This window comes from Carettochelys insculpta, chromosome 11, assembly GCF_033958435.1.
Source record: "Carettochelys insculpta isolate YL-2023 chromosome 11, ASM3395843v1, whole genome shotgun sequence".
NCBI classification, from domain to species: Eukaryota; Metazoa; Chordata; order Testudines; family Carettochelyidae; genus Carettochelys; species Carettochelys insculpta.
Genome location: NC_134147.1, coordinates 5591207 through 5608744, shown reverse-complemented (window position 1 = coordinate 5608744; position 17538 = coordinate 5591207). Strand labels below are relative to the sequence as shown.

Sequence of the window (17538 nt, the reverse complement as noted above, 5' to 3'; positions counted from 1 at the left end):
CCATGGCCATCGTTATGCTAATGAGGCGCTGCATATTCATTGAAGCACCTCATTAGCATCTTTCAAACCTGCTCATTAACATGCCTCTTTTGAAAGGAAGGAGCTTGTGTAGAGACCCAGCCCAAATGAGTGTCTATGGCTTGCTAACAGCAACGAAGGGTCCTGTGGCACCTTATAGACTAACAAAAAAGTTTTGAGCATGAGCTTTCGTGAGCACAGACTCACTTCATCACTCACGAAAGCTCATGCTCAAAACTTTTCTGTTAGTCTATAAGGTGCCCCAGGACCCTTCGTTGCTGTTACAGATCCAGACTAACACGGCTACCCCTCTGATATGTGGCTTGCTAGTTAACTACAGCGCTAATATTTTTTATATATGTTTTAATGAGCAGGGTTTGGACACATTCCCAGACAAAAGGTAATCTAGAATAAGAGCAGAGGGTTTGGGATTCCAAATCTCATCTCTGCCACTGACTTGTGAGATGGTCATTAGAAAGTCTCAACCTCTGTCCCTGAGTTTGCATAATTGTAAAATATTATATGCCTTTCTCATTAGGTATACTTAACCATGGAACAATTAGATTGTTATTGGTGAATGTCAATTAAGTGCTCATTTCAGCATATGTATAGAAACTGTGGAAAAACTACTACCCCAGATATTAATCAAAATTTACAGACAAGAAATGTGCTGCTAGAGAACTCATTACAGTTTGATCAAAGGATGTTTACTTGGCATATTTTGACATCTTATTCATAATTAGTGTCTTAACAGCTCTAAAGACTTGAAACTTTTTGCATCTACTTGTCATTAAATTGTCACACCCCTTTTACCGGTTTCCCTCCATATTTTCTCAGAACTGTGAAAATTTAAACAGAAAACAATACTTAAATAAACATTCTTATTATGTCAAATTTATAACAAAAATAATTTATTTCTTGCAAATACAGGTATATCACAGCAAAACAAAAAGCAGTCAAGTAGCACTTTAAAGACTAGCAAAATAGTTTATTAGGTGAGCTTTCGTGGGACAGACCCACTTCTTCAGACCATAGCCAGACCAGAACAGACTTAATATTTAAGACAGAAAGAACCAAAAACAGTAAGCAAGGAGGACAAATCAGCAAAAGATAATTAAGGTGAGCAAATCAGAGGGTGGAGGGGGGAGATCAAGAATTAGATTGAGCCAAGTATGCAGACGAGCCCCGATAATGACTCAGAAAGTTCCCATCACGATTTAAACCATGCGCTAATGTGCCGAATTTGAATATAAAAGTCAGCTCGTCCACTTCTCTTTCTAAAATGGTACGATAATAATTTTAGAGAGAGAAGTGGACGAGCTGACTTTTATATTCAAATTCGGCACAGTAACGCATGGTTTAAATCGTGATGGGAACTTTCTGAGTCACTATAGGGGCTCGTCTGCATACTTGGCTCAATCTAATTCTTGATCTTCCCCCCTCACCCCTCTGATTTGCTCACCTTGATTATCTTTTGCTGATTTGTCCTCCTTGCTTACTGTTTTTGGTTCTCTGTGTCTTAAATATTGAGTCTGTTCTGGTCTGGCTATGGTCTGAAGAAGTGGGTCTGTCCCACGAAAGTTCACCTAATAAACTATTTTGCTAGTCTTTAAAGTGCTACTTGACTGCTTTTTGTTTTGATAGTGTATAGACCAGCACGGCTTCCTCTCTATTAGGTATATCATGGGTTTGTAAATCACTCTGAATCCTGAAATACTCTGAATTAAATTATTAACTTGCACGATAAAGCCAAAAATCAACTTAAATAGTATTACACAGGCTGTTACAGTTTAGATAGTCAAAGTCAGATGTGTAGGGTTGATTTTCAGAGGCATGGGGCCAGCAGCTGAGGGTATACAGCACCTCTGAAAGTCACATCTCCACTTACATCAAATTGGGCAGCCACAGTCAAGGAACAAAAACAGCATATATTTGAAAATTCAGATCTAGATATCTGCCTAAATCTGCTATTTTCCAAGTACATACTTTTTGAAGGGGGAGAATACAGATTAAGCAGCCTACCCAATAATGCTTTTCATATCCACTGTAAAACTACTTTCACTTAAAATTAAACACTTTCCAAAACGTTTACCCACCCTCCATTATACATTTAGGGAAACTAAAGGAAAAGGATGTTAAACGACTTATTCATGGTCACACAAAAAGCCTTTACATAGTCACACTAGAACTCAGACTTCTCTTAATCCAGTATTTTAAACACTCTGGCTGCGTCTATACTAGAAGGTTTTGTCGACAGAAGGGGCATTCTTTTGACATAACTCAGGAATGCACTATGCAGAATCTCAACAGAACCCTGCATTTTCCTCAAAAATTTGAGGCATAACAATCCCTGGACAGAGTACTGTTGACAGAAGTGCAGTGTAGACACTTCTGTCAACAAAGAGGGCTTCCACTTGCCAGGCAGCCCTCTGTGCAGAGCTGCCATTCTGCTTTCTGGCACCAGAGGGCAGTGCAGCCTGGCAGCTCTCTGTCCACAGAGCAAGTTGCGCGTAGATGCACATCTGTTGACAGAGGTTCCCTTCTACATATACTTCTGTTGACAGATGCTTCTAGCGTAGACACAGACTATATCACGTTACTATGCACATTTATATTTTCTGAATGCTAATCATCATTTTAATTTACCAGGATACAAATTAATGCCTGTGGTCAAAAATTACATATTCATCCATTAAAAGCAATCGCTACTTTTCTTTCCTGCTCAAACCCCAATGCATATTCCCCTCTTTAACGCCTCCTTCTCCTTACTATGGGACAACAGGCTACAAAAAGAAAAAAATCCAATCACAAGAGATGACCTATTTTCACACTGTGAACCACAATAACAAGTCATTGCTTCTTATTTCAACCATCTTCTGCAATGATATTTTACCTGATGGTAGAGATATTTCTCTAGAGGATACTCCACCAACATGTCTTCCTGAAGAGAGAGAATTTTTCTTCATCTGGCCTACTGGAAGCTGTCTACAGTAACAGTTCTAACTCTTAATCATTAAGTACAGGTTGAGTTCAATTACATAATGTTCCTTTTGAGACCTCACAATATCGATTTCAGCCCAACAATTAATGGCACTACAGATTCATTTAGAGCATTAGAGTATCCCTCCAACATATTTTTTCATGCCAAAGGCCCTGTCCTCATTATTTGAGAGCAGCTTCAATAGCAGTAGGGACAGCATGAAAGATTTAATTGAAGATGTTCATTCTATGGCCTTTTATGTTGTCCAAAACCTGCAAAGAGTGATTTTAAAACCACTTTGTTTAATCAAGTAAAAAAAAAAAAGAAATAGCTACTCAAAATGAGGGTGTAAACATCACTGGACTCCTGCTCTGCTCATTGACTCAAATGGACAAGATACAACACCAAGAGGACACGTTATCAATTCCGAGATAGCTAAGATGTGACTTACATACAAATGAAAGTGTAAAAAGTGTGACAACACTTTGGGTGCAGCAATGGGGAACTTGGACAGAAGCATTTGCAGGTAAACTTCTAATTCCTTCTCTCTTTTCTCCACCAGAGTTCTGGAATTTTTCCCAATAATCTTCTTGGGAGGCAGCAGGTTTTTATCTATCTTCTTTTCTGAAACAAGCTGTAGAAATGGCATTATTGTAAGTTATTCCCTGAAGTAGCTTTTGCTCTTGAAAGAAGCAAAAAGTATTATACAACTTAAGGTATTAAGAAAATGTTCTCTTTTTTTCCTGTACCATTCTCCGAAACTTTAGTTACTTAAAAAGGTATGGCTACAATTTCACGAAGTTATTTTTTGGGGGGAGATGAGACTATTAAAACATGAAAACAATTAATAACAGGTTTCCAATAATAGATATATTTTGTTTTGTCAGTGTCTGAAAATTGGAACCCTATGCTTTCTCAGCCTCCCCAGAAATGTTAAGTACAACCATCAGAATTCTTCCACAAGATCAGGGTAGTCAACAGGCAGACCACAGGCCAAATCTGGACTGCAAGATGCTTTTGAATGGACCTCAAACTTTTCATTTATTTATCTGTCATTATTGTTATTGAAGTCTAAAAAATATTTCTCTGGAATCTGGACCTTGACTGTACCTTCACCAAGGAATTTGAACCTTGACCAAAAAACTGGCTAATCCTCCACAAGATGCTCAGATACTACAATGATGAATGCCATATAAATACTTAAAACAACATGAAGAAATGACTAACCGCTGGCTGCTCATGGTCCTGTCAATGAGGGAAAGGGGACACCTGTTCTAGGGCTGGGGCTCCTGACCACTGCTAAGGGCAGCAACAAGGAACAGTGCCTGCAGGGAATGCTTCTAAGCAGAATGCAGAGGCACCTCCCCCTGCTGCCAAGCAGAGCCTGTGGGCTGAATCTGGCCCACAGCTAGCCTTGATCTTGTCTGAGACTCAGGCCTCCTCTCTCCCCCACACAGCTGTGGAGGAGCCTAGACCCGTGTTGGCTGGATCGAGGCAAGCCATAGGCTACCCATCCCTGGTGCAAAAACTCATGTCTGCAGGCTTGGTTCAAGGGTTTAGTGATGGGCAGATACCAACTTCCAGGACGTACAATACTGCTTTTGCTTGCTTTTGCTTTGCATTAATTAAGCTGCATTCTGCCCCCTCCCCCCACTGGATAGCTGTGGTTGATTGTGGGGGTTTCTTTTGGCTCAGTCAGGGGAGACGATAAAAACATTCCTAACCCGAGCAAGCCCAATGGCGTTGGTCCCTTCTAATGCCTGAATTACCTTCTTATTGGCTGACATGGTCCATCCAAGGCAGTATAAAAGGGAAAGACCATATTGCTGGTGGAAGGAGAACTTAATTTTGCAGCTCAATGAATCTTATCTCTTTCATTAACACCGCATCCAAAAGGCCTAATATTCCTCACTTTATATCTTTTAAAAGGATACAGTAAGCTTGTGCCACACAGCAGGATTTGACAAGGTTTTAAAGATAGTTTGCAAGAGCTCAGCATCACAGAGTTACCCTCTTTACCTTTTCATGCAGGTCATGGAAGTCACTGTAACGATGTTTGACTGTCCACTGATGACTCCCGACATTGACTTGAATAATATATACCTAAAGAAAGCCAACAGCAGAGTAAGGCACATGAAGAGCTTTAATGATAAAGAAAAGCTGGCAATAACAATATGTCTATGTTAATACAGTATAACATTGAAAAGTGATCCAGCAAGGGTAGTTTGTTTCATGTACAAAGGTTAAGGAAACCCTAGGACAGGGGTCAAACACAATTTACCTTAGGGCAGTGCCAATACTCAAATACTCCAAGCAGGCCAGTGCTGCTGCCACTGCCACCCACCCCTCCACCCCCACTGGAAGGACTATGCACCCCCCCCCCCCCCCGCCCCGCACACATCTTCCTGCAAACCTTCCAATGGGAGCTGTAAAATTTTGCTGGGGGTGGGGGCAGTGCATAAAGCCGCTCCCCACCCCAGACCAGCAGCATCCAGATTGCTGCTCTGAGTGCAGAGTGGCAGGGGGCAGACAGGGAGCCTGACAGCAGGCTCCTGCAGGCCAGATCCAGCAGCTTGGTGGGCCGGATGTAACCTGTAGGTCATATTTTGCCCACCCCTGAATTAGGTCACACAAGGAATTACAGGCTTATATGAGTACTATGGATGCCAGAATTTGTGGTCCATGAGAAACTGCAAAGCCTATGGACAGGTCTCCACTTGCACCTGTGCCAGTGAACTCTGAAGTGAAGATGCTCCTATGCTAATGAAGAGCTTCTCTCATTGGCAGTTAATTCCCCTCCACTAGGGTGGTAGCTATGTTCACAGGAAAAGTTCTCCAGATGACACAGCACCGTTTCCACTGAGGTTAGTCTGGTATAACTATGCTGCTCATGGGTTTGTACTTTTCACACCCCTGAGCAATCTAGTTATACCCATGTAATTCTGTAGGGTATACACAGCCTAGGAGTCTTCAACAAAAGCAAGTTGTAGAGTGTGAATTATTAAGTGAATGACGAAAGCTACCAGCCCCCTCCCTACATCTGCTCCCACATAAAAGCAAGGGAAAGACTTAATGTTAATGAAAGGAAAGGGTATTGCACTAGAACTAACAACAGGAAATATATAATGCAGCAAAATCTGCTTCATGATTTACCTGTTCCTGTTATAGAGGCTAACCACTGTGGCTATATGCAAAACACCAACTAGATAATATACGATCAAAAGTACCTCAAAGTAGGCAAGCTACAGTGAAGATACAATTTAATTAAAACTCATTGTTCATAATACAAACTGATAACCTGCAGCAAGGAGGAAGGAATTTTCTCACCTAACATAATCAATGCTGAACAATTAATTTAGCTGCACTATGGAGGGTTCATACCTTCTGCCAAAGCAACAAATATCATCCACTTGTTAAAAGCAAATGGAGAAGGACCAGTGATATAATCAGCAATGGATCTGGCCAAAAAAACATTTTTAGGTATATTGACAGGAGTCACAAAATGTTATTTTAAAATTATTGCAATAGGATTCCTATGTATAGGCCTATAGTGTACTAATACAAATAGGCATGCTCCTAAAAGGATAGCAATCAGTGTATTGGTGAATCACTCCTCATTAATCCAAACATACATATTTTATTCAGTAAATAAAAATACAGCCTTGGCTCTCCTGCAAAGCTGTTTTGCAAAGTGATACAGAACCAGCAAATTTTTAAGCAAAAAATCTGATTAGTCTGACAAATCTTTTAATGTTTAAAAATATTCCTAACAGATTCTGTGTGATCCCACTAATACAACAGGGCTGACTGTGCTTCCTAAATTAAGAGTTTTCATGGTTTGTCTACCGAGCCATCTGCTGGATGGCTATAAACAAAGTGAAAAAGATGATGAAACTGCATCACTAACTTTTTGCTCACAAAAATCAACTTACTGCAAGAGATCTCTACGTGCATTTTGACTGTACACAGGTTTTCCATTAAAGCTCAGAACTGTTTTCGACTGTTCACTAGCTTGCCCCTCTCCAAGCACAAATCTCCATTTTGCAGGCTGGTGTTCTGCACCCTTCAGCATATACTACTTATCTTAAACAGGTTAGATCCTCCCTTGTAGATTCTTCAGCCTATTTCTAGACAGGTCTTTTTTTCCATGCTAATATTCTTACAATACTGAGCATGCGTAGCTCGTCTGTCTTGACATGAAATTAAGTCTAATGCCTTCAAGACACATATTTCTTTGAAATGCTTGTACCAGAGAAAGACTTACATTTAGTATACATAACGAATAGCTGATAAGAATTTTGATTTTTTTAAGGTTGATGTTTAGTTAGAAATTTACTTCCTAGATAGAATTTCTCAAGCACATGCAGAAAATGTTATATTTGTTATTTTAAAAAGGGCAGCATAACTTTTGACACCTTTTGCTAAAGTGAACGCCAGCACTACCACCTGATTCCAGTCCACTTGCACTATATGCAAGGAAGAGAGCTACCAGTCTCGCATTAAACGTCCATGTTTTGTACTTCTGTAGCTACTTCTACCTGAGGATCTCAAAACACAGTACACATTAGCAAATATAATAAGAATGTAAGAATGGCCATATTGGGTCTGACCAAAGGTCCATCTAGCCCAACATCCTGTCTTCTGAGAGGGACCAATGACAGATGCCCCAGAGGGATTGAACAGAACAGGTAATCATGAAAGTGATCCCTCTCCTATCATCCAATTGTAGCCTCTAACAGACAGAGGCTAGGGATACCATCCTATTCATCCTGGCTGTTAGCCATTGACGGACCTAACCTCCATTGCCTTAAACAATGGTGAAAATGGTAAGTACCTCCATTTTACAGATGAAGAAACTGGGATTTGCTCAATGTCTGGGGCAGAGATGCACACACCACCCATAACTTCCAAATTCAGGACCTATGATATAACCACAAAATCATACTCCCACCCTAATAAAGCTACACATAGGTGAAAACACTATCTCTTCAAGAAACTATAATATCCTTTAAATATATCAAGGTAAGTATTTAGAATTAAAATGTTTGCAACTGCCAGGAAATGCTGGAGCACATAACTGAGGTGCATGTGTGGGAGAGAAAAATGCAGCGCTAGTGGAACAAATCTCCTTTCTTTAACCAGACAACCTTCACTGAGTATTTAATAGCAATGGTGTGATTAGGAAGGGCAAAGCAGTGGTATGGCTAAAGATTAAGCTGCAAGCAGAATGGTACAAGGCTAGTTAAAAAAATAGATAGCAAAAGTCCAGATTTCATGTTTTCTTTAAAAAACGTTTTCAAAGGCAGAGACTGGATAGCAAGTTTTAGTTTCTTCCAGGTTAGTTTAATACATAAACCTTCCTTCCATTCTTCAGTACTTATAACAATCTGTAGTATTTGTTTAGGAATTAGCATCTCCAAAGCTGCCTTCTCCCAATAACCATTTTATAGGGTAATGGCATCATGAAAATACAGGCATTAAAATGGCTCTTGAATTTTTTTTCTAGTCTGTGTAATCTTCTTGAATTCCATAGTACATGAGTAAAGCTAAGATTTTTATCAGTTATTGTTTGTAAAAGTCATGGACAGGTCACACACAAACAAAAACTCATAGAGGTTATGACCTGTCTGTGACCTAACTAAAATATATCCAAGGAGGCAGAGCTAGGTAAGGTGCAGGAATGGAGTCCCACAGGGAGGCAGGTGGGAATGATTGAGGGGCAGAGCCCCCCACTATGATGGGGGGCGCATAGCCTCCATTCCAGACCCGGAGGCAGGTGAAGGACAAAGCTGCGCTGCAAAGTTATCTCGAAATTTTGCAACCACACAGCAGCCACTCAGCATACTTGAAGCAGCAAGGAGAATCTCGGTCACTGACAAAGAGTTTTTCATGCTCACCTCCTGACCCATGACACACTTGTGGTGCTGTTGTTTTCACCTTATTTTCAGTGTGTGTTATTTTAGGGTTTTGACTGGTCTGTGCATTTCATAATTTTTCTCTCTCTCTTGTGCTCAATTGAACACTTTGAGTAGCGAGTTCTAAAAACGCCTAATCTGTCCTCACTGGAGTAATCATCCCCATGGTAATTTTTAAAAAATATACATTGCATCTAGAATTTTAGTTTCTAACGGTAGTGCACATACTGCCGGCCAGGAGTCTCCTGGAATTGGGTGCAATCTCCCAGAGGCTTCTGGAACCAAATCAGGAGACTGACTGTTAACAGATTGGCAATGCAGCGGAGCTAAGGCAGGATCCCCACTGCTCAAGCCTTGTGCTGGTCCTGGGAGTGGCTGGTATGCGTCTATGGCACCTGAGAGAGGTATGGCAGTGGCTCTCGGCTCCCACTGACCAGGTACGAGAAAGCACGTCTAGACGGAGATATGGGGGTAGTGCTTGTTGACTGGGGCTCGTGGGGGAAATGCACACAGAGCCACCTGCCTCTCCATCCCCAAGAACAGCTGCTGGATACGCCAGCCACTTTCGAGAATGATACACCACCTGAGAGATCCCTGAAAAAAAAAACATCTAACTAGACCCAACCTGAGAAAAGTGCGTGAGGATGAGGGATGGAGGCAGGACAGAGTGGGACAGAGCCTCTGAGCAGAGGCAGGGAAGGAGGCTGGGCAAGGCTATTTGGGCTTGAGGCAGATCCTAGATTGCGCTTATATTCAAAATTTGGTCTTGTGCTTAAAAGGTTGGAGACCACTGATCTACAATTTGGCTCAATGACTCAGCAGCCACACTACACAAATTTTTGTTATCAGAGGTAACGTTTACTGGAAATGAGATTGAGCTGATGAAGTGGGTCTGTTCCACAAAAGCTCATCACCAAATAAATCATTTTGTTCGTCTTCCAAGTGCTACACTTCTGCTGTTTTGTTTAGTAAGCTTAAATGTTACACATAACAGCAGATAAAGATCTCAAAGTGCCATTTTGGGCACATCTTCACAACAGGGAAGACTGATCCTGACACAGGTGATCTTCTGGACTTTGAATTAGAGCACCTAGCAGGGAGCTACTATAGTAGGGTCTCAACATTCGCAAGGGTTCCCTGTTGAGAACCCTCACGAATGTTGAATTTCGTGAATATGGCAGCCACTCCTGCCTGGAGCCCCAGGGGAAGCGGTGGCTGCTGGCGCTTCGTGTCCCAGAGCAGCAGCCACTAGCAAATACTTGAATTTATGAACCTTAAGTTCACAAATGTTGATACCCTACTGTAAATCAAACAGAGTACACCTGCAACAGCATCGGTACTTCTACCCCTCATTAGAAGTAAGGGGAGTCTACAGAAGTGAATGCTCCCATTCACCTCCCTCAGTGGAGGAAGAGCAGAAGCCCGAAATTAAGGTATGTTGATTCTAGCTACATAATTAATGTAGCTGAAATTGCATACCTTAATTTGACCCTTTGCTGTAGTGTAAATTTGCCCTTAAAGACAACCAGATCCCTTCAAATGTTTTAAGCATTTTCCAAGCACTTTATTCTGCTCAAGGTGCAGAAAAGTTTGCACACCCATAATGGATTCAGTGAGAAAGGTTATTCTCATCATAATATACTAGGAAAAGGAAGAGAACAAAATTTTAGTTAGAGAAAATATCTGTCAAATCACTCTTTATATGAATAATTACTTAATTATTTTAAACAGCTTCTTCTTGAAAAACAGAACAAGGAACTACCTTATATGAATCCTATACACATGGTTTAAAAACAGAATTTGCATGTGATTGCTTTTTTAATTCCTCACCAAGTAAAATAAACTCAAACATGTGCTGAAAACTTTAACACCAATCATCTGGCTTCTCCCAAGAAAACCCTCAAAACTTTTCAACTAGAATACAGAATTAAAATATTTCCATTGTCTCAACCATTAAAATATTTAATCTTGTCTAGGTTTAAAAGTTATCTGTCCTTGATGATAAAGTCTGATAGAAAACAGATGCTCAGCACGTAACAGCCGCTCATACAAATCCTGCCTAAATAAAAGGCATTGCGTTGCTCCACCCACTGGAACGGATATTGAAGAGCTGCAGGACTAAATTTTCAAGGGCTTCACAGCAGCACCAACAATTCGGGCCAGATTTTGAAGAGCGCTCACGACAGTCCCTCAGACAGGGGCTCATCCTCAGCGTGCTGCTCAAGCTGCCCCCACCCGTCCCCAGGCCGGAGGGAGGGAAGACAAGAGGACCCCAGCCACCCACTAGCACCGCTCTTCCGAGCCAGCACGCAGGCAACTCAGCAGCCCGCCACGGCCAGAGAGCAGACCCTGAACTCGATACTATCACCTGGGGGTGCCCGGCTCCCCGCACCGCTAGGACACGTGGGCAACCGGCTCCCTCCCTCCCCGCCACACTCCATTTCTCCCCACACGCGCTGCTCCACACCCGCTTGCAGCCTCACCCCCCGCCGCGGCCCCCCGAACATCCAGCCTCACCCTCACTGGTCCCAGGCCTCCACTCCCCACTTCCAATGGCTCCCCATGTTCCCAGCCTCACCTCGCAGCCCCCTGGGTTCGCTGGACCACCAACCTCAGTCGCCCCGGAACCCTCAGCCTCAACCCCGCTTCCTCCCGCTCACTCCCACCCCGCTCGATCACCCCAATTCCTCCCGCCTCACCCCCACTGCCCCGGCCCCCCTCAGCTCCCCCCCATTCCTCCCGCCTCACTCCCTCTGCCCCGACCCCCCTCCACTCCCCCCATTCCTCCCGCCTCACCCCCACTAACCCCGACCCCCTCAGTTCCCCCCATTCCTCCCGCCTCACCCCCACTGCCCTGACCCCCCTCAGCTCCCCCATTCCTCCCGCCTCACCCCCACTGCCCCGGCCCCCCTCAGCTCCCCCCCATTTCTCCCGCCTCACCCCCTCTGCCCCGGCCCCCCTCAACTCCCCCCATTCCTCCCGCCTCACCCCCACTAACCCCCGACCCCCTCAATCACCCCATTCCTCCCACCTCACCCCCACTAACCCCCGACCCCCTCAGTTCCCCCCATTCCTCCCGCCTCACCCCCACTAACCCCCGACCCCCTCAGTTCCCCCCATTCCTCCCGCCTCACCCCCACTAACCCCCGACCCCCCTCAGCTCCCCCATTCCTCCCGCCTCACCCCCACTAACCCCCGACCCCCCTCAGCTCCCCCATTCCTCCCGCCTCACCCCCACTGCCCCGACCCCCCTCAGCTCCCCCATTCCTCCCGCCTCAACCCCACTAACCCCCGACCCCCCCAGTTCCCCCCATTCCTCCCGCGTCACCCCCACTGCCCCGGCCCCCCTCAATCACCCCATTCCTCCCGCCTCACCCCCACTAACCCCCGACCCCCCCAGTTCCCCCCATTCCTCCCGCGTCACCCCCACTGCCCCGGCCCCCCTCAACTCCCCCCATTCCTCCCGCCTCAACCCCACTGCCCCGACCCCCCTCAGCCCCCCCATTCCTCCCGCCTCACCCCCACTAACCCCCGACCCCCCTCAGCTCCCCCATTCCTCCCGCCTCACCCTCACTAACCCCCGACCCCCCTCAGCTCCCCCATTCCTCCCGCCTCACCCCCACTGCCCCCGACCCCCTCAGTTCCCCCCCATTCCTCCCGCCTCACCCCCACTAACCCCCGACCCCCCTCAGCTCCCCCCATTCCTCCCGCCTCACCCCCACTGCCCCCCGACCCCCCTCAGCCCCCCTACCCCCCCAATTCCTCCCACCTCACCTCCCTCCCCGCCTCACCGTGTAGCTCTCCACCAGCTCGGAGCCGAGTATCCGGGCCTCCTTCGGCGGCTCCTCACCCTCCTCCCCGGCCCCCGCCGCCTCCATGCCGCCTGGGCCAGTCTCCGGCTGCGCGGTCCTCACTGCGCCGCTCTCCTCACCCCGGCCCTGCTGGCGGCGCCTCCTCCCGCCGCCCCAGCCGCCGCCATGTTGGTTTGCCTCCCGCCCCCTCCCCCAGGCCGCGGCTGCCGCCACCGCGGCAACTTTATTGGGAGCCCGCGCCGCGAGCAGGGACACGGGAGGGGCGGGGCTGTGCGCCGAGGGGCGGGGCTTAGCGGCATCGGAGAGGCGGCGCCCTCGCGGGCAAGTAGCCGTGAGGGGCGGGGCCTGAGGCTCAGGGGTGTGGCTAAGGCTGGAGAGGGGGCGGGCTTTCAGTGGAGGGGCGGGGCTCTGGCTCAGGCCGGAGGGGTGATTCATGCACTATACCTCCAGGAGTGGCCCTCCCTGGGCCACAGGGCTGGAAACAGTGATCCTTACTGTCAGGGCCGTCCTTAGGCAGGCGCAGAATATGCAGCAGTGCAGGTCACCTCTACTTTTGAGGCACCAGGAACCCAAAATTTAGTGGCACCCGAGGCAGCTGCAGGAGTCTAGGGCAAGGGGCAGGTGGCAGACTCTGGGTGGCAGCAAGGACATCAGAGCCAGCTGCAGAGTCCCATACGGCGACCAGAATCCCAGCCAGGAACAGGTCTGCCAGCGAAGGCCCATGCAAGAGCTGGGACATGGGGCTGGCAGTGGAGGCCTGGGCAGCAGCCAGGATCCCAGGCACGGTGCTGGCAGCAGTTGGGAACACATGTAAAATGTGGGTGCTGCAGCAACCCCACCCCAGTTCCCACACCTGTGCCTTCTTGCCTTGCTCATGCATCTCCTCTCCTGCAGCTCTGAGTGCAGCACTTGCTCCTCTATTGGCTGCCTCTCCCTCACAGGGCACCATAAACCAGAAGGACAGCCCTGTTTACTGTTGTAATAGCCAGCTGAGGTCTTACTCATCTCATGGGAGCTGCCCTGCCTTTTAGGAAGATGACAGCGTAAAGAATATGGTAATGGCTGCTTTTGCAAGCAGCTCAACAGAACAGTTGCATGAGGAAATCTTGCTCCATAGTGTTCCTTTCTGACATGGGCAGGCCTTTAATCAGAAGACTGCCAAAATCAGAAGGTACTAGAGTAGCTGGAAATGGCAACTGAAGCTGAACAGAGCGGGTGCAACAGTTTCCAACTTCAGGGACACCAGTCCACCAGTGTAAATTGGCAGTAATTCTCTGATATCATTAAAGCCACTTTGTTAATTCCAGTTACACCGGTCAGAATCGGGTCCATTAACTACTGGACTGCTTTTTTGTTTTGATACTGTACTCTTAATTATTCCAAAATTACACCAGTGTCATTGAGATCAGAATCTAGCCTGGGATGCAGACATTAGAGAAGAAAGGAGACAATCTAAAGATGTTAGCCAAAAAAAACCCCCAAAAAACAAAGAAATCAAAGGAGCAAATTATGCCCTCAGTTATACCCACACAATCAATGACTGCATTAGGCTCAACATTAGCAAAATAAAGAAGATAGAAATAACAAATATAGGGGAGAGAAAGAGCGAGAAATAGAAACACAAGTGATAGAAGAATTAATTAAAATTAAGGATTAGAATTAGGTATTAATTATAACAGACCTTTAGAGAACTATGGAGCAAATTCTGATCCAAGATATGCCCCATGAAATGGGGTTGCATGCGGTATAATTCAAAATAGACTTTGGACCATGTAGAAACAGAATCTTCATACAGGATAGTCTAAATTCTATCTTCACTTACACTATAGGTCTTGTCTACACTTACTGGGAGATCAATGCTGTGGAGATTGATCTCCTCGGGGTTGATTTAGTGAGTCTACTAAAGACCCACTAAATCAATGGCTGATTGAGTTCCTGTCCACTGCAGTTCTCCAGTGGAGCAAGAAGAGTAAGGGGAGTCAATGGGAGACTTTCTCCCCATTGACCCCCCCACATTGGGGATGCACTTGCAACTGGATCTAAGGTATGTGGACTGTTCATGTAGCTGGAGTTGCGTACCTTAGGTCAACATTGACCCCTCGTGTAGACTTGGTCTAGGTTTTGTAAGTGACAGTAGAACATTTCTTTAATCACTAATATTGTCTAGCTTTTATGTACAGAGCCCTGCAAATCCATTCCTTATATCTGCAGCTATTCACATCTGCGGAGGTGGATATTCATGGCTTATTTTTGAAGCTGTAGATAGAAATTTTGCATCTGGAACCCTGAAAGTTTGTGGATATCCGCTTCATATCCATGGATATCTGCATCCATGAATGTCAATGAGGATATCTGCAGTTCATTATTGCAGACACAGAAATGAATACAAATATTGTGTCCACTCAAGCAGAGGCGAGTGGTGCAGGGATTCCAGGGGGGCACCACACACATGCCCCTTGCACCCCTGCCTGTCCACGCTCCACCTCCCCGTCCACGTCCCACGCTCTTCCTGCCCCTGCCCCTGCCCCTGCTCCACCCCTCCCCTATTCCGCCCGGTCCCTCTCTTCCTGCGGAACTGTCGCACCACTTCTGGTGAGTGTGGGGGCAGCCTCTGCCCCTCCCCGGAGCAGCATGGCCCAAGAGCAGCAGGAGCTAGGAAGCTTGCACGGGTCTCAGGCTGCACTGCTCCAGGGAGAGGCGGGACTGCTCCTGCACTTACCAGAAGTGCATGGTGTTGCAGTGAGTCAGGGAAGGGCTGATGCCAGGGTGAAGTGCATGTGAGCTCCAATGACCCCCAGGTCACCTCTGTGCACAGGGCTCTACTTATGTAGCTCTTTTCAGCAGCAGAGTTCAAAGTGCTTTTCCGAGGAGGTATAATTATCTCCACTTACAGTATGTTGCATTTTTCATCCATAGATCTCAGAGCATTTTACAATGGTGTTATTCCCATTTTACAGATTGGAAAACTGAATCACAGATAGATTAAGTGTTGACATTCTCCATGTCTTGAGAACAGATAGGAGCACCTTAGGACTGGACAGTAAACAAGTAGGATGTCTCCCACCTAGGAGCAAGTGCCAGCTTGATAAACGTGTACTCTTTTTTTGCACTGAGTGTGGGAGCCGTGCCCTTCCCTCACTCAGCTTGTGACTTGAAAAGGGATTATGTCTTTTCAAAGACAAAGTTTATGCTGAGTACATTCCAGGAAGAAGGTCTTCTGCCACCACCATCATGTCCACAGGAGCTGCTGCCAAGCTATGTCTCATAATGAGGTAATAAGTATTTTTAGAGAGCAATTTTAATTAAGATCCCTCTAATGTTCCATCTTCAGAAGTGAATAACAATTTACTGCAATGGCATGTTTGTCATCTTGTCTGATCCTGTTCTCCGGTACCTAATGAAGTCTCAACTGTGTGTGGGTGGCAGGATCCCATCAGCCATTTCGCTTATCACTGTCAAGGGATTCATTACACAAGGATGTCATTCTCAGAAAAGAGATGACTAAGGGGGAAGCATGAGAAAGGCCTATCAAGTCATGAATGGTGGTGAGAAAGTTCATAAAAATGTGCTAATTAGTTAACACAAGAACCAGGGGTCACCCAGTGAAATTAACAGGCAGCAGGTTTAAAGCAAACATAAGGACACACAATGAACAGTCAACTTGTAGAACTCATTGCCAGAGGATACTGTGAAGGTCAGAAGTAAAACTGGGGCCTGGCCTGCACTAAGGAACAAAGTCAATCCCAGATACGCAATTCTAGCTACACCATTAGTGTAGCTAGAACTGACGTATCAGGATCAGCTTTGTTCCCTGGCGTAGATCGGGGCTTTTCAGGTTCACACGGACATTCCTTACCCCAGGTGACAGCATGGAGTACCATGGTTGACAGCCGAGTCCAGATGTGTCAAAATCAAACTCAGGAGGATCAACTCCGGTGCGCTGAACATGCTGTAATATAGACATACCCTGGATCAAACACAAATCAAGCTTTGTCTACACTACACAGCTGTGAGCTTTGCAAATGCTGTTTGTTATTTTTGCTGATAAAATGCTTCCAGGCTCTGTGAGTGGGATTGCCTGGCAGACAGGAGAGCACTCCTGCAACAAAGCACTGATTACACTGCCATTTACCACAGCAAAACTTTTGTCTTGGGTGTGCTTGTGTGTGTATTTAAGCACCTGGAAATTACAAAATAAGTTCACAGAGGATAGGAGCATCAATGGCCATTACCCAAGATGTGCAGGGATGCAGCCCCAAGCTGTGCATGTCTCTAAACCTCTGACTGCTGGAAACTGGGACTGGACCACAGGAGATGATCACCACCTGATGATGACCCCAGTTTGGTTCATTTTTTCTGAAGCACCTGGCACTGACCACAGTGGGAAGATGGGATACTAGACTAGGTGGTCCGTTAATTTGATCCTGGATCAATCAACAACATCATCAAGAACAACCATGGGTTCAGCGCCCATTGGTATCTAATCCCACCCTCACTATTCCCTTCCATCTTTCCCTCTCCAGTGCGGAGTGGCTTAGTATCTGTATATTAGCTCTGCACCAATCTACTATATCGTCTACCCATTCTCCTATTTGAACTGTCCGTTATGCCAAATACCGGGCTCTGGATTTTTTGTTCTTCGTTCATTCTGTAGATATGCCCGAATAACTGTAACTTCTGTTGTATAACCTTCTGCAGTAGGTTCTCTTTTGGCTGTATCTTCCTATATATTTCCTCATTGGTGACCTTCTGCATCCATCCTTTTCTCAGGAGCTTTCTATAACAAATCCTCTCGAATGCCAATATCCTTCTC

General features: G+C 45.9%; 1 protein-coding gene across 9 annotated transcripts in view; it reads right to left on the bottom strand.

Annotated features, from left to right (window-relative positions):
• The window catches only part of NISCH (nischarin), a 54045-nt gene extending 41146 nt beyond the window's left edge, over positions 1–12899 (bottom strand). For 3 of the 9 annotated variants that reach the window (XR_012646928.1, XR_012646929.1, XM_075004839.1), the window contains exons 1-3: positions 12705–12897; positions 5018–5101; positions 3450–3632 (exon numbers count right to left, since the gene is read on the bottom strand). Coding sequence is in view for 5 of the 9 variants with exons in the window: in XM_075004839.1 (XP_074860940.1) it covers positions 3450–3632; positions 5018–5101; positions 12705–12791 (354 nt within the window). In the remaining 4 variants the exon portion in view is untranslated. Of the gene's footprint in view, positions 1–3449; positions 3633–5017; positions 5102–12704 lie in introns of all 9 variants that reach the window. The other 6 variants (XM_075004837.1, XM_075004835.1, XM_075004836.1 and 3 more) reach the window with 3 other exon arrangements.
• Between the last annotated feature and the right edge of the window lie 4639 nt (positions 12900–17538).